Here is a 24,638-nt window from a genome sequence, read left to right as displayed (position 1 = left end):
TGGAATGAACCTACATTAAAAAATGTGAATCTGAAGGAGCCGCTTTGTGCAAGTAACAATAGATGTACACTTCGAATACATTTTTAGGGGTTATTTTTGACTTATTACTCAACTGATTTCGATAAAAAACTTCGAAATAAGAACCAGTTCAATATCTAGGTCTAGGATACTTTTTGGCATTCAAGATTAAATGTATTCATCAATGAGTTGATTGTAGCGCACGAATCCGTTTGCAGGTGCCAGGTAGATATGTTGACATACTAAAAAAAGCACTCAATGAAAAAACAAATTTCTTTATCAGGTTATTTATAGGGACCGAATAGCACCGAATTTTTCTTTGATAATATTCCATCACAGTTCTCGTGATCGTTGACATAGCAATAACAAATAATTTTTCCCAAACAACACACATCTACTCGCAAAAAATTTTGAGGAAAAAAGGGTTCACCTTATGTAGATAATATTTATTATAGAAATTTTCGAATGGCAGTGGTCCAAAATTTCAGTCAGTAATCATAATCTGAATTAGTGATCAAGACAAAGCCAAAACTAATTGGTTGTAATTGCACTCGGATATCTCAAAATGCAAGTTTTTTCACAAAAAAACATTATGTTGCTTGTAATGTAAATAACGTGTAAATTTGTTTTTTTATGTGTGCTGCAGTGATTACAACAATTATATATCCTACGGACTAGGAACCTACTTTTTACCTACATTTAGTTACGTTGTTAACTGAAGAATTCATGTGGAAGCAAGGCCAAATGGATTTTGTCAAAAGTTCAACGTTAGATTATCTCTCAGGATAAGAACTTCATCACTTCGGTTTAATTGTTCGAAGTAAATATAATTCGGTAGGTGTTATTTGTTATTTATATTTTCATTAATTCTAACCCTGACATTGACTGAATTACAGATTATAGATAATCCTTTATATCTTGTAACAGTCCGGTTCTTCAAGATCGACATAAGGATGACCGAGTGAATGTATATTTTTAATTTCCGCTCTACCGAAAACTTATATAGGTATATATATATTAAGTATGTATAATTGAAATTTATTTCGGAAGAGTTATTATGATATCACATTAGTTCGCTCCGAAACCTTGGCTACAGTTGGTGAGTACCTCCTTTTAATTTATTTCTCTTATGAATCAATTGAACTACGCTTTCAATGCTATTGATAGAAATAGAAGAATTTGTCCACTCATGAGAATTTTTTATGCGTGTGCTTTTTTCGAAAAATTCAAGTTTTCGTGCCTCATTTTTATCGTTGTTCAAATCGAAAATGAAGTGATGCTATAGAATAACCGATTAACTCCAATGTCAAATTATTTATGTTTCAAATAAAATCTAATAATTCTTGACACAATCCTTCAGTACTCTGAATTCAACTTTTCTGAGAAAACTCTTGTATTTCCACTCGTGTGTTATAGTATATTTGGGTTCCCTGCAAGTAAGAAAATATTTTTTCACAAATTTGATATTGTTATTAAATTTTTTGGTATTCGCAGAAATATATACGAATATATCCTATTCATACATAGAACAATAAAATACCTAATCGATCCGTATATTCGGTTTAGGGAGATTTTCCTTGGGCAAAATTAAGAAGGGGCCATCAATATGTTCTCGGCAAAAATTGTCGTAGGTAGATATACTTATAGTGCGTTTGACATAGACAAGTCACTGGATTTAGTGACTTTTTCAAGGGATATAAATGTGTTATCGGATAAAGGTCTCAGAGAAAAAGAGTTTTTAATTTTGCTCAATGAATTGGTCACCAAGCGTCCTAATGTGAAACCCACTACATATATAATGTAAAGTTTTCTCGAAAAAACCATTTGAAAAAAATTACTTCAAAAATTCGAATTGTTTTCAGAATTGAATGGTGTAGCGACAATTTCTGCCATTTTTTCATTTCAACTTCTGCTTCCTCAGAAATGACAATTTTTTTTTTAACTATAGAATTCGAAAAATTTTTTTTATATTTTCTAAGTGCCCAATGAATCATCAAATATAATTTCGAAAATTTTGATTCAAAATTACCCTGAGAAAATTTCAAATCAAAATGCGGAAAATATATTGTCTATGGCTCAATGAATAGGTGGTACATAAGTGTCACATTCTACATAGATGTTGACATCTAGAATTTATTGAACCATAGACAACGTGGATATATTTTGAATGTATAAATTTCCTCAGAGTTACTAAGAAAACTTAAATATAAAACATTCACTAATTTCTATATTCGATTGGGGAATCAATAATTCAGATTTCTGAAAATATGAGGTTATGAGGAATATTTTCCTGCATATATTGTGCAAGGAAAGTTTTGTCGTTTTCGGGAAAAGCGAAATTTGAAATTATGGTCAGAAATTGTCTCTATATCATTTAATTTCGAAAACTAGTCGAATCTGCAGAATTAATTTTGTTTTGGAAAATGGTTTTTTCGTAATCACTTTCCATGACTATTATAATATATGTTCGATAGTTCATATTGATGAAACTTCAAACTTTTGTTTCATGAATGAAGTCACAAAATCCGGTGACCCGCTCACGTGAAACACACTGTATCTCTGAAAAAAATTTATTGACCTATCTAGTTCTATCCAAATTATGTAATTGTTTCGTTGAAACTGCTGTTCAAATTGATATTCGATGTAAGAGTATTGGTTTTTATGAGGTTGTTCATTAAAGAAGGTGATAAATAATGCCTTTCATAAATTCAAATGCCAAAATGCAGGTGAAAAAAGAAAAGGTTTACGATAGAAGTTTTGTTTTTCCATGTGAGTTCGATGTATGTAGATGAGGATGACTAAAACTTAGGGTTGCGTTTTATTTCAAGTAACACTAAGTAGTAACTGACAATGTACAAATTTTTATCAAGGAGCATTTTGGGAACGTTTATTCTTGGGTTCGCTACGAACGCTATTCATAAAAAAAAATTGCCAGAAGATGACCCTATTTTTGTGAAGGTCGAAGCATATTGAGCTCCAATTTTATGAAAAAACCTGAATAGGAAAAAAAATATTTCATTCAGTTGATCAACCAGCTCCGATTGATATATCTGAAGTATTTTGAACTTTAGTCTATTCAAGAATTATTTACATTTAACATCCCAGAAGGCCTTGAAAGTCCAGACGCATGTACAGCAGAATAAAACTCAAAATATATTCCGTCAGTGCATAGACTTTTATACAGGCTGTCTGTAAACAAATGCGAAGGACTTAGGGAGATGATTCCTCGATGAAAATAAGCAGGGGTAGTTCCTATAAATTTTTTTCGAAATCGACCTCCCTCTCAAGATACAGCCTTTGGAAGGGGATGGCGAGTTGACAGTTTTTGAATTTCTTACGGGTTCTAAAAACATTGAGTCATAAAACTATACATAATATGAAGCACTAAGTAGATGTTACTCACACAATTTTTTTAGATCTCCTATCTTTATCATTAGGGGTTGAAAATAACAACATGTTTTTTAGCGGGAGGTAGTCTTCTATGGAACACTTATACGATGAAATGGAATGAACAGCGATCAGAACGGATTGTAAGTTTTTATTTGTTCCGAGAAAAGTATCGACTGTATCGAAATTTTGCAGGAGACTTTTTTTCTCCAAAATTGAATGGAAAACCATAAGAAAATTTTATTTTTTGAAAATCTCTCCCACGAAAACAATTTTTGAAGGAGAATCATAAGGGGTTGTTATTTCCAACCCCTAATAAAAAAGTTATGAGACCAAAAAAACATGTGTGAGTAATATCTACTTAGTGCTTCATATTATGTATAGTTTTATGTATGTTTTTTAGAACCCCCAAAAAAATTGAAAATCTAAGCAATTTAATTAATAAACAATAAACATAAAATTGGGCAAATTCATTCACAATTTGCTTGAATTTCATGAGTCTAGCATTCGAAAACAAAACGCAGGTCATTCCCTTATTTTCAACGCCCAGTATACGTTATTGGTAATAGCCAAGAGCTCATACTACAAACTTCAGAGGGTACTCAACTTTTTTGCAGTGATAGGAGGATAGTTTCTCAAAATATAAGGAGTTTTGTTATTCGTTTGCTATGACCGAACTTGGAAACGCTAGCAAGGTATGCGCCCATATCTGAACGAATGCAAATGAACCTCTGCATCAGAGCATTAATCAGATGAATGTCACTTTTTTTCACTGAATGATCCACGTAAGTTACATTTGAATACGACAGGTAGGTACCGTGGATCAATGGTGTATAGAGAGGAAGTTCATTAACTCTCAACTGAAGGTCTCTGGAAAAAAGTCCGATGGCAGAGAGTTCCAAAGTAAGGATGCAAGGTGTATTTGCATATTGTATATACACATTTTAATTGATTTAATTTATTTTTTGGTTTCTGGAATATTTCAAAAATGCTCGTAGAACTTCATTCCATTTGACCATTAGTGGACTCGGCAAATACTTCCTCGATATCTATAATCGTTGTAAAATATTATACTTAACCACTATTCAGGTTGTATTTTCATTTTCAATGGCATAATTTGTCAGAAATGGGCCCCTTAAAAGAAAGAAATGATTTTGCTGTTCTATCTCTACAGAAAATTCGAATATCAAATACGTATTCATTATAAAAGTTGTAAGCAACTTGATTCTGCGCTGGTATTTGTTGGACAAAATATTCTTGTTATCGTGAATGTATATTGCAACATTGGTTTTTCGAGCGAGAGAATTTTCGAGAGTAGGTAGTGTTTCTATGATGAGAATGACCCATACAGAAAATGTAGAGCATTATTGAATTTGTCGAATGAGCCAAGCGTTTATTTTTTCAACCACGCGTTTCCAAACGCGTACTAGGTATAGTCAAAGTTTGTATGATTCTCAAATATATTATAAATTATTCTTTTCTATGTTGTTTTTCAGAAAAATTTTCTAATGTTGCATAGGTGCATAAAAGTTAATACATTTTGGATCAACCGTTTCTATTTTGAGGACCTCTAATTCAATTTAATAAAATTGGCCCATCAGCCAGGTCCTCTAGTATGAAAACGAGTTGTTCGAACAATACTCGTTTGGCCTCATTTCATGCAGAATTTAGTGCTCTACACATCTACAGCTTTAATAATAAAAAAAATTATGTGCTTTGTTGCAATTCAAACCGATAAACCAAAAAAAAACCTCTGATTGCACTTTTTTGGTCACCAATAGTACTTCTTAGGAGTATACCTTAACTTACATAGTTTTGTTGGGTCATCAATCAATCCATCAAAGTAATCATTCATTAGGTCCATTAGTAGGAATAGAATGTCGCAATTAATTGTATGAATTAAATTCTTTTTAATCGATTTTTTGTCATGAAATGGTTACATTTACTAGGAAACGAAATCTACAATAGATATACCTGGAGTCAGTTCTTGATTCCTAGGATTGAAAATATCTCGTATATAGTGACTTTCCGTTTTATAGGTAAGTATAGATACCTAATATTCCATCTTTGCAAGAATCGTTACTAGAAATAAGAATATTAAAATTGATCATTAGAATCTGAACTAGTAGGGAACGAACATGTATTCCCCCTGAAATTATCCTATAGATTGTTTTACCTGTAGGTATGTTTTTAGCTGAATTGTTACGTAATAATTTTTTTTATAATATAAAGATATATGAACGAGGAGAGAGAGATTTATATCGACATCTTGTTGTTTTCATTGAAAATATTTCTTATTGGATAGAATAATGAATAATTTTAGAGGCTCGAACAAACATGACTAGATAATAGATAATTTTTCGAAAGGGCTGTCCTCAGCAATAATTTTGGAAATATTCGAATCAAAAAATGCCTACAATTCCACTCTAAGGTTCATTAAACCAAACTACTGACGGCATTTGAATTGCAAAAATGACAGGCAACTCATCAGTATATTCATTATTTCCCTAATACCTCAATGATACTTTCTGGTCAGTGAATATCTACTTTTTTGGTAGGCATTTGATATATCAACCATGAAATCTCCCCAATTTAAAATTCAGCGAAATTTTTTATGGAATTCAAAAAAAAAATAATTTCCTTGAAACTATGATTCGGGAAACATTAAACGAATGGAAAATGTGTCAGAAATTATTGGATTTTTGGAAATCGACTAAATTCGAAGAGTCACTTTTGAAAATTCACTTCTCTCCCGTATGAAATATGTTAATTTCTTTAAATGTTTTGAAATTCATTACAATCTGGATATCAACCTTTAGATTAATGGAAAAGGTGGCTAAATGCAGCGGTCATCTTTCACATAGCAACACATTCCCCTCCTGCTTAGAAAAAGTGTTTTAACTTTGATCTAGCAACACTTTTTCCTCCGGCATAGAACTTTTCGATGATCCTGTCAGTCAAAATATGACGTTTTTTTTGTACGGTTGAAGAAAAAATGATTTCTTGAGTGTGTGAAATTTGCAACGTTTTTTCGCATTTGATAAACATTTTTCGCTTGTAACTGCTCTCTGAACGTACGTTCTAGTTTTTTTAGGTTTCAAGGTACAAGAATGAAAAACCTGCTCGAATTAATTACTCGAGTATGACTACAGATAAATCAATGAAAATTGGGGTTCAGACTGTGAGGACATCGAATAACTTGGATCTTTTTAACATAATTTCATATTTTTTCCACCTCTGTATTGAGTCTTTTTCTTCTAGAATGTTCAGTCAAAAATCGAATATGTCAATACTCTGAAATTCTAAACGTATCATTATGGTATCCCCCGTCATCTCAAGTAAAGATAAACTGTTTTCCTCGAATTCATATTTTTTTCTCTGGTTTGTCAATGATGCAGACCACACAGAATTCAAGTAAATATAAGGATCTCTTTTATCGTTAAATTTCTCAACTCCATCATTTTGGAAATGTTTGCGTTTTGTGATTTTTGGTTTAATGGAAGACTTCCTGTTAAAAAAAATTCATATTTAAAAACACTCTGTATATCCTTCGGAAAATATTTTTCAAATGAGGGGTCATTTCTGACGAAAAAAATTTTTTCAACAACCTGGTTTGACACCGTTGAACGGAAAAAATGAAAGAAATTTTCACCTGTTTTATAATCTCGAAATAATTAGGCACTTAATCAGAGTCACTCAATAATGGTTACACGGATTTCTCTATTTCAACATAGGTACAAATGAATTCGAAGGACCAACCTTCGATCCATCAGTTAATTTCACCTATCGGAGAGCAAAACAATTATTTTGAGGTCACGGATATCAAATATCTGTTATTTTTATAATATATTGCTTCTGATAAAGATCATAGTCTTATCCTTGACAAAATATTCGTCAATAAGAATCAATACGGTAACTGCATCCGGAATTAACAAAAGTATAGTTCATCTTAATTTTCATTCTTGAAAACCGAATTTATTATCTGTTTAGGATATATCAAAACACATCATATTTGATTTTTTCAATTCCAACAAAGAAAATGTGGAAGATTTCCAACTCATTTCAGTCACAATCCTTCCTACTGTGGGTCAGAGATATGAAGTTACAGTCCTTCCTCAATCCTCATTAATATTTTCAGACAATAGTGAAAACATAGTGAAACTTTCAGTTTTTGACACTTTGATAGAATCTATATTTATTCATTTATTAATTGCCTTCCATAGCTGACGATGCAAATGATACATATCAATTTTATAACGATCGATGTGTCAGTTGAACATTGATGTTTTCCACTATTGTTTTCATTATTGTTGTAACAAAAAAGTGATATTGATGTGCACTAAAGAACACTGTCCACTGAAAATTTATTGTCGCTATCAGAGTACAACTAAAACAAAAGTAGTCATTCTAGTAGTAGGTTTCTTCAACAATTTTGCGAATTGTGATATTTTGCTCGTGCCGTATAGTTGGGTAGCCCAAGACTCCAAGATGGAAATTCTGGATTTCCTCTAGCGTGTCAGAGGTCAAGGAATACCTTGGACCCTGTAGAGTACGTCTACCAAAAATTAGATCTGTATAAAGGGAGAATTGTCTAGGACAGCCTGTTAGAAATGTCAGAATACTAGAAAAAACGATCATTGTACTACTCGAGCGTGTCACATTAAGATATAGGTGGTTAATTATTTATTGAAAAGTATACATTCTTTAATCTGACAGTTTAAGCGCGACGATAATGTTTAAAGGGCCCAAACTTGCAAAGAAAAACATCATGAACACATTCTCGAGCGCGGTGACTTTTTTCGTATTTTGAAGCTACTGATTCAAGGATAATGAAAAAAAAATATGATCCCTCAGTTTCAGCAAGCCAAAGCAATAAAAATTTTCCATAAAGGTCACAAAAATAAGTTTATTGAATTATCTCCTCTCCTATGCTTCAAATCGTTTTCGCATTCATAAAAAAAGTTGTAGAGCATTACATTCTCCACAAATTTATTCCGAAGCAATTTTATCTACGTTCAACGTTTCTGAGATATATGGCGATGAATGTACATTAAACTGGGATTCTACATTGTTTATGTAAAATTGATCCAGACAAAAATTGTATAGAATTTTATCTTCAACTTCCATAATGAGTTCCATCTTCAAACTATAAGATCAAGAAAACTCCCCCTAATTAATGGGCCAACACGTCTGCAACACCGAGATTAACCATCTGTATGAAAATCTGACACGCTCGTGTAAGTACAGGTAACGATTTTTTTTTGCATTTTTGAAGGACGGTTGTGACCTTGCGTCACGTCCGAATTGTCAGTCTCTTGAAAATTAGCTTCCTTTGAATCCAATTAGCATTTCCTCTGAAAATCTGAAACGTTCGAAGAATTTTTTTTTTTTTTAACATTTTCAACTCTTCCGTACGGCCAGGGCCAGCCCCACCATGCAAACTGTCAGGGAATTATACCATACAAGTGACTTCTCAGATGCGGTTGGGTTGGAGGGAAGTTACGTCTTTTTCCGATTCTTTTTACACAATACATGAAAGGAAAATAATGTAACTAGTTGATGTTACCAAAACATCCAAATTTTCACCGATTGAGAAAATAATCAAGAGTTATACTACACCTAATACACAAAAAGATAATGGAGAATTTCAATTTCGAATTTTGTTCTGCTGTTTTTACTGTTCATTTGAAATGAACGAGATATCTGTTCAAAGCCTAATTCTTTTTTTTTTCGTAAAAATTTGGAATACTTAGTTATTTGGGTAACCTGTTGGGAAAAGCATTATTTATTGTAATGAGCGTATTACGATAAATAGTTTTTCTAAACATGTTTCGCACAATATTTTTTCCTAATTTTAAATAGGAACGGACTGTTATTTGAATTCGAATTAAAAGTAACGAAAACGTCTATACAAGGGTTCCTCGCAGATTCCTTTTGAATCGTCTATTGACTTGAATATATATTTTTTAATTCGTTTTTATGGAAGCAGGTATGGTTTCATCATCAGTTACGAAGAATTTAGTTTTCGTAACTGGTTGTGAAAAGTAAAACCTTTCAAAACGTTAATTGGTCACGAAAAGTGTCACCTAATATGTCAAAATTTGAAAAACAATATTGCGACCCTGAAATGGACGCATATTACCTTACAACCTTCGCTAGTTTGATAATGATGACAATCTCCCTATCGAGGAGCACACTGAGGAGAAGTTATAATATGTTTCCTTGGATGTCTGTCTATCGAGCACAAATTGATTATCAATATGCATAGAAAAGCCTCAAGCTACAATTGGTTTCCACTATAATTCAAATAAGTTTATGAGCATAATGTCCCAATTTGATTCCATTACATGTGTATCACATTGTATCTATATGCGCATTTGTCTTTTAAAATCGATTTTGCATTGAATTTGTGAATATTATTTGAATTATTTGTGTTTAATAATATAGAGAGAAAAATTTGAACCTAAAACAGTTTAAACGATTTTCACACAATTTGGTTTTGAATCACGAATCACGTGTTGATGCTATTGTGGTAGCGAATGTCACAGAATAATCAAGCAAGCAGTTCTTCTAATAATCTTTGATTATTATTTTGTTTGTTTCTCGAAAATCGAAATTTTGATGATGATGATCTTTTCATAAACCCCCTTGGACATATTCGGTCCAAAAAACAAAGGGTGCTTGCATAATGACGAAAATGGAAAAGGTTTTTTTTTAAACAGCTTTCCTAGCAGAAATATTGAAAAAGTATGACCTAACATTTTCACCATTTCATCCATAAAAATCCCAATAACACATAAACCATTGAATTTTACCCCAGTTATGGCATATTGTTGAAATTGCCATCAGCTATCCAACGACACGAATACAAGGTGTTTTCAAGGGTGAGGCTTTTTCTGACAGAAGATAGAACTCATCAAAATAAGTCGTTTCACCAAAGATTGTCTATATAAAAGTGCTTATATGTTAGTTATGTTGAAAAAGTGCTCTGATGTTTCCCCATTTCATTCCATTTTTACGACGATTGTTGGAATATAAGAATAAGAAGATTGTGATGCCCATTGAGAAAAAATTTGTGAATAATTTAGACGAATTTCAGTGGTGAGATTTTAACGTAGGTAATCTTTTTTTTTTCTTCCACACTTGTGTGTCCTTAGTCTCTTCTGTCAGTTGGTATCGAAATGCCATTTCATGAAATCGTGTAAGTTACTGAAAAATTATCGTAAATTACGTTTCATTAAAACGTAAATATCGAACGTGCCAATATCCTAAACGAAACCACATGGTCGAATCGATAAGTTTTTTCCATTGCTTTGCTATAATTGAGCTAACAAACGGTCTAGGGTGGTATTATATAGGATCTATTTCTGTCACCATTTCAACTTTGTCATTTTGAAAGTTTTGGAAAGGTGATTGTGATTGTGATGAAACGCTTCATTTTGACCAGTTCTACATTCTGCTAAAAAAAAGGCTCACCTTCAAATACACCCTATATATACGGTACAACCCGAAGTTAAAAGATTTAAGGGAAAAAATTTTCAGCATTAAATTATGATTAGGTCTCTATATAAATCTCTTGAAGGCTCTCACGAGTCTCACGATGAATCACCCTATATTTACTAATTTTAGGAGTATGAATAAGGTCAACAAACCAGGTTGTATTATCGAAGTGATACCTATAACGTACGATGACAATGTTGATATCTCTACACATCTTCTACTACCTAAAGTAAATGAGAGATAACATAATATATAAGTATATAATTATAAGTAATCTGATCTTATTACAGGCCTATGATTGCAAAATATCAATTTCATTAGTTAATGAAAATTCCTTCATTGTACTATATGTTTATTTCTAGAATTCTAGGAATTTTCACAATCAAATTTCTTCCGCAATAGCACTGTTCTGTATTGGGATTGAATAAACATAAAATCAAATCACATTCTAGTCAAAAGAAATCTCAGTGATTCTGAAATTCATATTGGTAGCACATAACTAAATGTAGGTACTTCCAAATGAAGAAACCACAAGTATATTATCAATAATACAGTTCATGTCGATAGTTCAAACTTCCTGAAATTATAACTTATCTCATATACATATACGAAAGTTGTTTCGGTACAATAGTGCCTGTAATAATAAATACCGAATCAAAGAAGACAAGGAGCAATTTGAACACTTCTGTGAACTGATGAAAAATATTGGAAGTGTAAAAGACTTTGCATCTATGCTCATATGGATTAGTGACGTAAGTTCAAGTTTTCTTTCACTCTATAACGTGAGTAAAACTGTAAAACTTGTAATGAAGGATGGTACACTTTGTGATCATCCTAGAAAAACCTACTTAGTTTTTCTTTTTCTTCTCGTTGCACGACGATTTCACGATACGAAATCAGTGGCATGTCTGAACCCAGCAGGTGTTAATACCTCAGTTGTAGTATAAACAAATTACCAAGCATAACCAATTCAATCAAAATTCATTTTTTTTGTAATTTTTTTTATACTTTTATGAACGTCGTTTAAACGTCATGACTTGAATATAATGTTGATTCAATTTTTTATATTTTCGCATGTGAATTGGTGCAATAAAACAAAGTCTGTAAATCCAACCGACGCCGACGTCTTATATTGCATCCACATCGCGTTATTAGACTTTGAATTGATGGTGATTTTTATAATTTGTGTTTTATTGTTTTCTACAGGGTGTTTCATGAGTCGTTGGCCATAGCCCAATGGTGAATGCAGGTCATCCAGGCCTTTCAGAAAACTTTTTTGTTTTGTATCCTAACGCTATTAGTTTCGGAGATACGGGGTGATTCATGAATATTGGCCTAAAATTGCGATAGCCATAAATCTGGACTGCAACGTCCGATTAATCAATATTTTCAGGGATGTACTCAGAATATCATGATTTTTCATTCAAGCCCCAAAATCTATATTTTTTACATCCCTTACAGAAATTTAGTTATTGTCATGAAAAACTACATAATTTATTCTAAGAAATTCAATTTTCACTTTGCATGGCACACTTGTCACAAGGGAATAGGAACCGGACGAATTAATATTTTATCTCATTTTTTCGAAATGCGGTCCTGTTTTTATTCCTTCGGTCATAATATTTTATTATAATAATTTATTCTTCAACAATGAGAATATTCTATCATAAGAGATGTTCGAAATGAATTTCTTCCATCTCGACACATTTCCTAGCGCTTAAAATCAGATTATTTATTGCCCTTCTTATCATATCCGGATTTTGTTTAACTTCTGCACAGGCTTCTTCTATCATCTGCCGCAAATGGTCCCGTGATGTGAAGTGTCTGTCACTTTTTCACGCACATTAGTGGAAACTGAGGGTTTAAAAGTTGAACAGAATTTTAAAAAATTCAAAATCTCGACCGAAGACAATGAATAATATCAGCAAAGGAATAAAAACAGGACCGTATTTCGAATAAATGACAAAACATAAATTCGTCCGGTTCTTTCATTCTTGTTTTATGAAAGGAAATAAAAAGGTTAAGGTTTTTCGGAGGAATTAATTTTAATATTTATGTGTGTCATGAAGCAAATACACTTACGGATTACATTTTACAAGAGGGTTTGCATCATTTGTATCTAAATTCAATTTCAAAAGAATTCACAGCTCGATTTTGCATACTTTTTTACGAACACTCAGTATGTGCTGAGGGTTTAAAATGAAGAAGATGTGAACAGAATTTGAAATAATTCAGAATCTTGGCAAAGGGCAATAAATATTATCACCGAAGGAATAAAAACAGGACCGCATTTGGAAAGAATGACATAAAATATGAATTCGTCCGGTTCCTATTCCCTTGTGACAAGTGTGCCATGCAAAATGAAAACTGAATTCCTTAGAATGGATTATGTAGTTTTTCATGGCAATAACGACATTTCTGTAAGGTAAGTGAAAAATATAGATTTTCGGGCTTGAAAGAAAAATCGTGATATTCTGAGTACTACCCTGAAAATATTGATATTTCATGAACCGTTTGGAAGAGCTTTCTGAAGTAAACAAACCCACAAAATTTGATCGAAATCGGACCTTGCAGTCTAGAGTTATGGCTATCGCAAATTTAGGCCAATATTCATGAATCACCCCGTATCTCCGAAACTAATAGCCTTAGGATACAAAACAAGCAAGTTTTCTGAAAGGCCTGGATGACCTGCATTCACCATTGGGCTATGACCAACGACTCATGAAACACCTTGTATATTCAGAATTGGCAAAAAATAATGAAATGATTCATAGCATCTGAGCTTACCAACTTTGTACTGAAAGTTAATTTTTAATATTCATGAAAATCAGGGGGCAGGAGAGATATTTCTTGATTTTCCCGCTACATCGTCCATATATTACTTATAATGAGTAGTCGGTCAGCGTCACTGTTCGATAATGCCCATTTTCATAAAAAAAATAAGTTTGTGAGCTCGTAAGTAATTAATTGACGAAAACATGAACAATTTTTTCTGCACTTTTAATAGTCTCAGAGTTGAAAAAATCTTGTCGCAAAAAATCGTGGAGAAGTATTTGCATAAAAACCTCTTATTAATGCAAAACAGGGCAGCTTCGCATATAATCACTCAAATAAATTCCAATAAATGGATTTATTCAGTGCGTTCATGTTCGTTTTCGCATATCCCATCCAATGTTTGAAAGAAAGTATCCTTGATCTCTGAACTTGAACATTTTTATCGAATGCTCCATCAACTAAGAACTCCGCAGAATTACATTAAATGAGTAAATTCAATCTTCCTCCGAGCTTGAAATGATATACATTATCTAATAAGCTTACGCTGTCCCCAAATTGACTGAGATAGGTAGTGACAGACAGTCTGTAATCTCGAATTGTCTTCGAGTCACGTGGATTTGTGGCCAAATAATGTGTTTATGAACTGTGTTGTGCTTTATCACTTTTGTAAGTACAAGATTGGGTAAAAATTTATTTCATGATATATTAAAAACCGCTACATCTAGATGAATTTGTTTGATAACGATATTGGAGGCTTGTTATTTTTCCAATCGGTATTGTTATTTCAATTTTGATTCCTTGGTTAGGAAACCGGGAATTGAACAAGTTCCATTGGGAACTAATAAAGATATCAAATATATCCACCGCATGATATTTGTCAAATATATGTAAACATATTTCTAGAAATATTTTGTTGATTTAAAAAGCTGCCTACTTTCCATATGGACTGAAACTTTAATTTGAATGAGGTTGAAATTTCCATTTCTTTCTTAATACTTTACTTTACACCTTCAAAGAATCTATCAACTATATTTATTATTCAAGTTGAAACTGTTTCTAAGTTGTACCCAATTGATCTAAACTATTTATGTTGCAAAGAACAAATATCTCTACTTTTTGAAAGATCATTCTGCTGATGAATTTTTCATTCAAATTGCATCTTTCATGAATACTGAAATGATGATGGTCCAACATAATTCATCAAATTCCTGGCAATAATATAACCTTTTTTTTTAAACAAATTCGTTGTGATGCTGAAAATGAAGCAGAACAGGAAAGCATCGCTATTCTTATTTTCGAGTGAATAAATGATTTGAAAACACGAACACTGAATAATGAATTTCACTAGATATAGCTTCTCTTTTAACAATTGTTTTTTTCCTAAAATACCTAGTTTCCAATTTATCTGAATCTCGGAAGAAATATTCGAATAGAACCATAATACTCATAGTGACCACTGAATCTTCATAATTTCTTTTTTCAATAATACAAATAGTTTTTGACTGCGGCAAAATGTAACAATAAGATGAGAATAGAGTATAAACGTTAAACTTTATGTGAATAATAATAATACTTCCAGGGCACTTATTCAATAGATTCAATTATACATAATTTGTTTTGCTAGTATAAAATGTAGTGATCCACTAAAGTATCAGTATCTTCTGGTTTATTCGTTCAGATGATATTATCATTACCCAAGGAGTTTGTTAAAGGGGAAATAACCAGAATTATTGGATTTGGGTCGACGTGTTGAAACAACCGAACAGTTGCGTGTGATTGGGAAATATTCTGTTTGTTCGGAATAAGGGATCTTCTGTTCTTAACCAATAAACAGATTTCCTGTCTTATAATCGACAAACGGTATCTTATCGTTAATTGCTCGTATTTACTATGATACTGAAGATTGAATTGATTGTTGTATGCAGTGAAAAATACAATTTAGCGGAAATATACTCATAATCAATCGACCTTAGAAAAATGAATTCACTTGGAATGTCAACAATTATTTATTTTTTCCATCTATTGACTCCTCATATCAAGCATGTGAATGACACGAAATCTATTTATGAAACGGAATGAAGGATATGTGATACATATATCGTACTTATCTTTTGTAAATAACATCGTTTTTCAAGACATGTTTTTCATCACTATGTTTTTTTTTCAGAATGCCGCCTGAGAACATCAAAGTGAACGGAAATGCAATTGGTACTTACTGATTTTATAGGATAAAAAATTCATATTGAAGGATGAAAGTCAAGGTGATTATTGTGAAATAAAACACCATCACAACTACTCATTATATTTATTTCAATTTTAAATGCGTATTTTTGCCGAACTGGTGATCAAGTGTAAAAATCATTTATTAATTATGGATTAATTTTTAGAAACGATGTTCATCTGAATGAGCTGTCTTTTTAATTCAGAAATTAGCAATAAGAGTTATTTTCAGATTTGTCAATAGAGGTTCTTGTAAACGAGATAAAGGAAGTATGAGCGGAATGGATAAAGGGTGTAAAAGAGTAATTTAAAAAAATTCTGTGGAAGCAAGATGGCAAAACAAATTTGTTGGTGTTTCCTATAATTGGAAGGGGTAGAAAAAGCCACAACTCCAATTTGCCTCACCAGATAATTTTTTCCTTATTCACATTTTATACCATTGAAAAATTAATTTTTGATAGATTCATTCAGTTTGATTCAATAAGGTGGCTTTTGCTCTCTTGTTTCTTCTTGCTCAAAGTAACGGATTTCGAGATAATTTTAAATTATCTTCGAACTTAATAGGCGGATTTTATGGTGAAATTATAGTGGAACCCTTCCAACATTTCCCTATATCAAAACTAAATTCAAATTTGGTAGAAAGAACCAGATACAGGTTTCGATTTTTTGAATATTTTCAACATTTTCTACCGTCGAGAATCCAATAATAAGGTACCTATTCATCACGTTACCGAAAAATTTTTTTTTTCATTTTCAGAAATACAGATGTGGTTTAACCGCCGTATCCTTGTCGTTTATTATTGTAGGAGCAACTCTAGCAATTTCGAGCATCAAAATCTATGACGTTATTCTGAAAAAAGTACTAGATCTGACACCTGGAGGAATACTCTACAAAGAATGGATTAAACCACCACCAAGCATGACATTCGATATATATTTTTTTAACTGGACGAATCCTGAGGATTTCTACAACAAAAGTACCAAACCAATTGTTACTGAAGTGGGACCTTTCAGATTTGATATGCTCCCAGAACGAAGTAATGTAACCTTCAACCCTTCGAATGACACCCTCACGTATGATTTGAGGAGATGGTATAGGTTCAATGAGGCTGAATCACCTTTTGGTCTCGACACCAAAGTCACCATACTGAATCAGCTCTCAGCAGTAAGGAATATTTGTTATCAAGAAATTATTGTCATTTTTATACTATTATTTTATATTCTTATCCTCATTCTCCAGCTTTTAAACAGAAGCGAGACTTCTTGTGGTATCTACACATAATGAATTAATAATTATTTTCTGTCCGTTTAAAAATTGCTTTGTGTACAGGGTGGGCAAATTTCTATGTTTTAGAGCTACAGCTTTTAAACCATATAAGATAGACAAAATCTGATACCCCATACCCCATACTCGTTCTCTTTTTCTAAGAAACTAACAAGAGTAGTAGTCATTTTTGGCCACCTTCTTTTGTTTTCGGGTTATAAGCCAAAATTGGAAAAATGGCGATATCTAGAAATATTTCATAAACTTTTATAATAATAAAAGGACTAATAGGAGACTGTGGTAATCATACAATGTTACTACATTCTTCTCTGCTCATCAAAAGTTGAAACAATAGAAATATTGAGAAAAAAGGTTTTTGACCTTTTTCTATTATTTATGTTGATACAAACCATATGATGTTATATCTTTTTGAAATCAGTAAAAATTAAGCTTTCAAAAAATTGCACAGAAATCTAGTGTTGCCATTTAGAAAAAACATAACTTTGGATCGTAGCTTCGTAATCAAAAATCCTGCTAAAAAGGCAAGCACGCCAATGGATTCTACGTGGAAGAGTGCCTGTATAATGTTTTAATTTCAGAGCTCTATCATAAGTATTAGCGGAGACATAAATTTATTTCGATATCGCCATTTTTCCAATTTTCGCTTATAACTCGTAAACAAAAGAAAGTGTCCAAAAATGATTAGTATTCTTGTTAGTTTCTCAGAAAAACAGAACGAGAATGGGGTATCAGATTTTGTCTATCTTCTCTGGTTCAAAAGCTGTAGGGCTAAAATATCGAAATTTGCCCATGCCCACCCTGTACAATGAATATTCCGATTGAATTATTCAAATCCAGTAAGTTTTCCAGTTTTTCCACTGAAGTAAACTCATAGAAACCATTCAGTTTGTTCTCAGCTGAAAAAGTAGGGCAAGATTCTTTAAGTATTTGTTTACCATATGACCCCATATACCTATGCCTTTTTTGCAACCCATTAAATCCACCACTGATTCTGGAAATTTCTTTCTATGAGTCACGATACTTTTATTTTCGAAAAAAAAGGTATTCTTGTTGTAGTTGGCCTTGCTTCCGGTTTTTCAATAGTTTGAAAAAAGTATGGAAAAAGACATCTTGTGAAGTATTTAATAAATTGAAAGTAATTAATTATTGGGAACAAATCTATTAGAAACCTTGAACTGTTATTCAATTACGAAAAAATCAGTAGAGAACTAACATCAACAAAATTTTTCCATCACGAACTATGAAAATATAATGCTTTCCACAATATTTTCTGTACGATGAAGAAAAATATCATTGTGACTTATTCATTAGCTGATGGATGAAAACAACTCATTATGCGTCTTGCGTGAAATGCAATTATATAATGCGTGCCCTTGAAATGACACTCAGAAGCAGGTAAAAAATTTTAATTATTTTCGGTACACTATTACATGTTTCAGACATAAGAAAACGATGTCTGCCTAAAACATATCGTTCATTTTTTACTACTTCTTTTTTGTAATGTAAGAGAAGATTTTTATATATCTAGAAGATAATTGAACTCCTTATTTTCATGCTAATTGTATTATTAAATCTTCAGCCGAAATATTTATCAAAAAGCTTCTGCTGAACCCTGATTCACCAGACAACCCCTATTTCAATTCCCAAATATGTAGTTCACTCTTCAAAAGCTCCTTCTCCTTTTCCCCTATGATGATCTCGAAGACATGACCTGAACAAAAGCCTGACTGATTGTGACCAAATTTTGAACTTCAATTCTAGGCAGCAGCATACAAATCGCAAGAGATGAATTTCATCATGAAGGCCAGTGTATCCGTGAGCATCAGTTCTATGACCGAGGTTTATATGACAAGAAGTGTTAGAGAGCTTCTGTTCGAAGGATCGCAAGAGACAATGCTCGACGTCTTCAGGAAATTTCCATTTGGTGTGTCCAAAGACGATATTCCTGAAAGATTCGGATACTTTTTTGGGGTGAATACAACAAAATCGACACTAAAATAGTTGAAAGGTCACGATCTTTTTGTATTTCAGAAAAATGGATCTAGTGATGGAACGTTCAACATAGGCACAGGACATGGAGACAAAAAGCTGGGGATGTTATTCAATTGGAATGGCCAAAACTACACTAGATTTTATGGGGACAGTTGTAACACTGTTGAAGGAGCCTCCGCTGATTTCTTCACAGACAACATTGAAAAAAAGACTATATTTATTTATAATCCCGAATTATGTAGGAGATTCCCTCTTGACTTCGTAGGAAAAAGCACTGTTCATGGTATCGAGGGATATAGATTCGAAGTTGGTGCTTCATTGCTGGATAATGGTGAGTTAACTAACCATATAATCTAGTTAGTGCCCTAAACAGAAAGTGGCATTTGTTTACTTTTACTTTCATTTTCAACTGCTGGAGATTAGGTATACCAAAAGACACAACATTTGAAATCGTGTGGCATGATAACTGTGCGGTTAGGGATGTGCACAATACAGCGTGTTTCCTAATTGAATGTCAATATTTATGGGGGTGATTTTTGAGCCCATTTTAAGAAGAAAACTTCATATGAACATATGTCCTCAACGTCTTACCTTTTGAGATACAGGCTGGTATTATTTAGACAGTCAGTGGCATGCCACTGATATGAGCAAATTTGATCTCTTGAATTTTTTTAGTCCGACTCACGTGTTTCACCTAAAAAAACACCCTAAACAGAAAGTGGCAGTCTGTTTACTTTTACTTTCAACTGCTGGAGATTAGGTATACCAAAAGACACAACATTTGAAATCGTGTGGCATAATAACTGTGCGGTTAGGGATGTGCACAATACAGCGTGTTTCCTAATTGAATGTCAATATTTATGGGGGTGATTTTTGAGCCCATTTTAAGAAGAAAACTTCATATGAACATATGTTCTTAACGTCTTACCTTTTGAGATACAGGCTGGTATTATTTAGACAGTCAGTGGCATGCCACTGACATGAGCAAATTTGATCTCTTGAATTTTTTTAGTCCGACTCACGGGTTTCACCTAAAAAAATAAAATTTACATACCTATGTCTCTGCATGATGATATTGTCATATGCGTATGTATTAAGGATATTGTTATGATCATGCAGAGAAATGGTTTTTATTTTTTTGAGCGGAAACCGTGAATCGGATGGAAAAAAGTCAGGTGATCAATTTTGGTAAGAAATGATTGGGAATTTCAAAAATAATTTTCATTTCATTATAAATCTGTGGCGTACCATCAATGTCTGCCAAAATAGGTAGGTCAAATTACGTACAAACGCCACTGGTGGAAATACAGAAAAATGTGTTAGATTAAAAAAATGCCTCTTGATTCATATTATACATGTATGACAAATTTCATTGAAATATTTGAAGTGGTATTGTAGATATTGATAATAAATAATTCATTTTTGAAAACTTTACCACCCTGTATCTCAAAAGATAAGTCGTTTAGGACATATGTTCATATGAAGTTTATTTCTTAAAATGGGCCCAAAAATCACCCTAAAAATATTGACATTCAATTAGAAAACACCCTGTATACAGTCTTAGTGCTGCGTGAGATTCCGGCAGCGTTTCCTGTAGCTGAGAGTATCAAAGATAGTGCGCTTATATCTATAAAATTGGCACAAGTTTTTTCATGAACATGGTTTAACAACACAAATTATACATACAAAAAACAGGTTGACTTCTGTTTCGAGGGTAAAAGAATGTCCATCATGGGTTGTTTCCGAGAAAAAAAGGGAAGAGATGTGGAATGTTGGTCAGTTTGAATGTTATTTATGTGATTTTGTTTGATTCGATTTTTTCATTCTAGGATCCACAATCGCTGGTAACGAGTGTTTCTGTGCTGACCAATGCATGAGAAATGGCGTGTTTCCGGCAACTCTATGCAAAGGCCATGCAAATAATTTTCTATCCCTTCCACACTTTCACAAAGCAGATCCATATTACGCCAGTCTAGTGGAAGGAATGAAACCAGACCCCAAAAAACATAATTTCTACTTAGTGGTAGAACCTGTAAGTATTACCTCATATTTTTATACTTTTTGTTCTTTCGAATCGTCGGAATTATTATCGAAGGGTCGTATGATCTGAATGTTTAGTCATAATAACTACACCCAGAAGAACTATATAAGAAAATTTTTTTACGTCTTCTTTGCTTACCTACCAGTTAACTTTCACTCACCTGAAGATGCTACTGTGATAGCGTCCTCGGAAAATCATGTAATTCAGTTTTTAGTTGAAGAAAAAATGAACGGCTTTCAATTCGTCAATGATAATATCCTTACAATTGAAAATACTTGAATATTTTACCATACAGTAATATCCCAGCCAAATGGCATAAAATATGTCTAATATTCTGAAAGCAGAGACAATTCAAATTCACTAAGCAACCTTCTTCGAGGTTTTCCTTTTAAGAAACTACCTTTCAAATGAGGTATCATTCACCCCATCTTCCATATTCAAAACAAAGGGGTTGGGGTTGTAATACTATGGGTTGAAGCAATACGGTTTTGAATTTGATCTCAGACGTTGTCCCCTGAAATCAAAAATCGATGTGTCCCAGCGTTCTTCGGTTATTCCGATCTACAGAGCCGTTGCTGGCTGCTTTTAAGTTTGTCCAAATGATTAAATATACAAGGTGGGCCCTCCATAACTTTCTACCCCGAATTTTGAGCTTTGGGATGGAAAAACGAAAAAAAGCTCAGATAGGTCAAATTTTGTTGAAAAGGGGACAAATAAGGGTGTTCAAATGAGTTTGATATCACTACCCCTCTAGCCGCAACCCTTAACAGCTCTCATTTTTGAATAGGGAAAAGGGGTCGAGCTGCACCTTGTTGGAAAGGCAATTCAATTACTTGCATGAGTGTACATATTTTTTTTTTCATCGCTTTATTATTATACAGAGTGACTCAGTATTCCATCAATATCTCTCACACGCCGAATTTGAATCTTTGAGATGGAAAAAACGCTCGGCCGTGTCAAAAAATGAATTCGATATCACTACCCCTATAGCCGCTACCACTTAGAGCAATTATTTTTGAATCGAGATACTAGGTCGTAAATCGTGCGCTCTCGTTTAAATTGAAATAATTGCTGTTAGGGTAGCGGCTAGAGGGGTAGTGATATCGAATTCATTTTTTGACCCGTCCGAGCGTTTTTTCCATCTCAAAGATACAAATTCGGCGTGTGAAAGATATTGATGGAATACTAAGTCACTCTGTATAATAATAAAGCGATACAAAAAAAATTGAATTGCCTTTCCAACAAGATGCTGCTCGACCCCTTTTCCCTATTCAAAAATGAGAGCTGTTAGGGGTTGCGGCTAGAGGGGTAGTGATATCAAACTCATTCGAACACCCTTATTTGTCCCCCTTTCAACAAAATGTGACCTGTCTGAGCGTCATTCCATTCCAAAGCTCAAAATTCGGGGTGGAAAGTTATGGATGGCCCACCCTGTATTTTCGTGGCATCAGTTTCAACAGTTGATCGATTTTCGCAAAATTTATTGTGTCCACAGAAACCTAAAACTGGGTGCACTAAACTGACCCACGTGACATTTTACCGCATGATCAAATCGAAAAAAAAATGTTTTTTTATTAAAGACGAACATATAAAATGCAAAATATTCTTTTGAAATTGGTATCACCTAGGTTATAAGTCATCATGATAAGAATCACCTGATTTGATTATTAGTCTTAGACCACAGGTATTCTCTTGAAGATGGAAGCCAGACTACAGATGAGCATATTTGTTACACAATTTCCATCAATCAGGTGAGTTTCATTCTGTTCTACTATCTATATACAGGGTGTATTTGAAGGTGGGGTTTTTTTCAACAGAAGGTAGAACTTGCTTTCACCAAAAATCACCTATACAAAATTTTCAAAATGACAAAGTTGAAAAAAAATTGAAAATGATCACTGAAACGACCCTAGACCGTTTGTTAGCTGAATTATAGCAAAGCAGTAGGAAAAAACTTATCTCCTGATTCGACCATGTGCTTTCGTTTAGGATATTGGCTAGTTGGAAATTTACGTGGTAATGAAAGTGGAAACTTAGGATTGTCGAATTGTTGTCACTATTTTTTAGTAACTTACACGATTTTATGAAATGGCTCATTTCGATACCAAATGACAGAAGAGACTTAGGACACAAGTGTAAAAATAGAATAATAGGTACTTCAAAATCTCACCAATAAAATTAGTCTAAATTATTCACGATTTTTTTTTCACAATGGGCATCACAATCTTCTTATTCGAACATTCCAACAATCGTCGTATATATGGGATGAAATGGGGAAACACCATAGCACTCTTTCAACATAACTAACATAAGCACTTTCGAAAAAACGGCCTCGATTTTCTACATTTTTTTTCACCCTAAATTATAGGATACAATTATGATTCTCTCAAAAGGGACCTAATGCAACTAATCCGATGAACTTGGTACTGAACCATTCATTTTCCAGCCATATGCTTATGTGTTGTTTCGTTTTTGCGATGCCGGAGTCACCTTCCACAGTCCCGTACTTGAAATTCAATGAAATTTTGTCGAAGTCCTAGGGGTTGTAAGTCAATCATCTTGGATATTTTATAAAGACAATTTTTGGACGATTTATTTTGATGAGTTCTACCTTCTGTCAAAAAAAAGCCCCACTTTTGAAAACACCCTGCATTTACATAACAAACGGCAAGTGCAGATTTTTGTATTATTCGATCGAGCGTCAAATTAACGAATAGTATTTTCTGTTAAATTCAAATTTTGAATGTAGCAATTGGAAAACAATAGGCCGTCCTTTATAGAACAATTTTCTGTCTTCAAAAAGCATGTTCCAATATTACATCATCATCATCAATAAATTAACAGCGATGAATATGTCGTTTACTCCGATTAGCATAAGGCCACCTACAAAATGTTCTTCCAAATCATTTGTGACTTCAATCAATCCCTACACTTCTTACTCAAGCATATGGTATGACCTCTGACAGCAAATGAGGAAATGATCCTACATACGTATAACATTGAATCAAAGTGTTAAATTTCCGTTGTTATTGGAAATAATTCATTGCCCAAAATCATAGACACTCCTATTGATCGATAAATTTTGCTTGCAGTATGTTCAGAGAGGCCCCTACCTTGCTCTTTCCAATCATGAGGTTCCAGAACAGTGTTAAGATACCGGAAGTTGGTGCTTTTTCATTGGGAATACTCTTGAGCCTTAAAGGCGTGGTGATTTGCATTGGTTCCATTCTTGTACTGATAGGAACGCTCATTTACCTGATATTTGTATTCGAATTAGGTAGGAAGAAGGATTTGATACATGAAGAAGACCGATACTGCCTGCCAGAAGAAATAAACCCTCTCAAAGAAAAACAAAAAGAAATATGAATGTGATATTATAAAAGTCGTGTAACTTTTTAAGAAATATATTCTCTACAATAT

At 33.1% G+C, this 24,638-nt stretch overlaps 1 protein-coding gene across 2 annotated transcripts; it reads left to right on the top strand.

Moving 5' to 3' along the window:
• Positions 1–659: 659 nt before the first annotated feature.
• LOC123313778 (protein peste-like) lies at positions 660–24,638 on the top strand. Of its 2 annotated transcripts, XM_044898786.1 has the most exons (9): positions 660–852; positions 915–1,117; positions 15,848–15,941; positions 16,658–17,065; positions 18,947–19,156; positions 19,217–19,508; positions 21,007–21,209; positions 22,896–22,969; positions 24,311–24,638. In XM_044898786.1, exons 3-9 carry the CDS (start codon positions 15,930–15,932, stop codon positions 24,582–24,584), a joined length of 1,473 nt encoding a protein of 490 aa, XP_044754721.1. In that variant the 5' UTR covers positions 660–852; positions 915–1,117; positions 15,848–15,929; the 3' UTR covers positions 24,585–24,638. The 2 variants fall into 2 exon arrangements, with proteins under 2 accessions (XP_044754721.1, XP_044754720.1); XM_044898785.1 differs by lacking the exons at positions 660–852; positions 915–1,117 and adding an exon at positions 14,055–14,346.

The sequence above is a fragment of the Coccinella septempunctata genome, chromosome 5 (assembly GCF_907165205.1).
Source record: "Coccinella septempunctata chromosome 5, icCocSept1.1, whole genome shotgun sequence".
Classification (NCBI taxonomy): domain Eukaryota; kingdom Metazoa; phylum Arthropoda; class Insecta; order Coleoptera; family Coccinellidae; genus Coccinella; species Coccinella septempunctata.
Note: the sequence above shows the minus strand (reverse complement) of the source record. Positions and strands in the feature narration are given on the sequence as shown.

Bases quoted from the DNA above. Each gene is read 5' to 3' on its own strand.
- LOC123313778 (XM_044898786.1), top strand. The intron at 19,509-21,006 runs GTGAGTTAACTA...TTTTCATTCTAG, and splicing joins TGCTTCATTGCTGGATAATG to GATCCACAATCGCTGGTAAC. The intron at 22,970-24,310 runs GTGAGTTTCATT...TTTTGCTTGCAG, and splicing joins ACACAATTTCCATCAATCAG to TATGTTCAGAGAGGCCCCTA.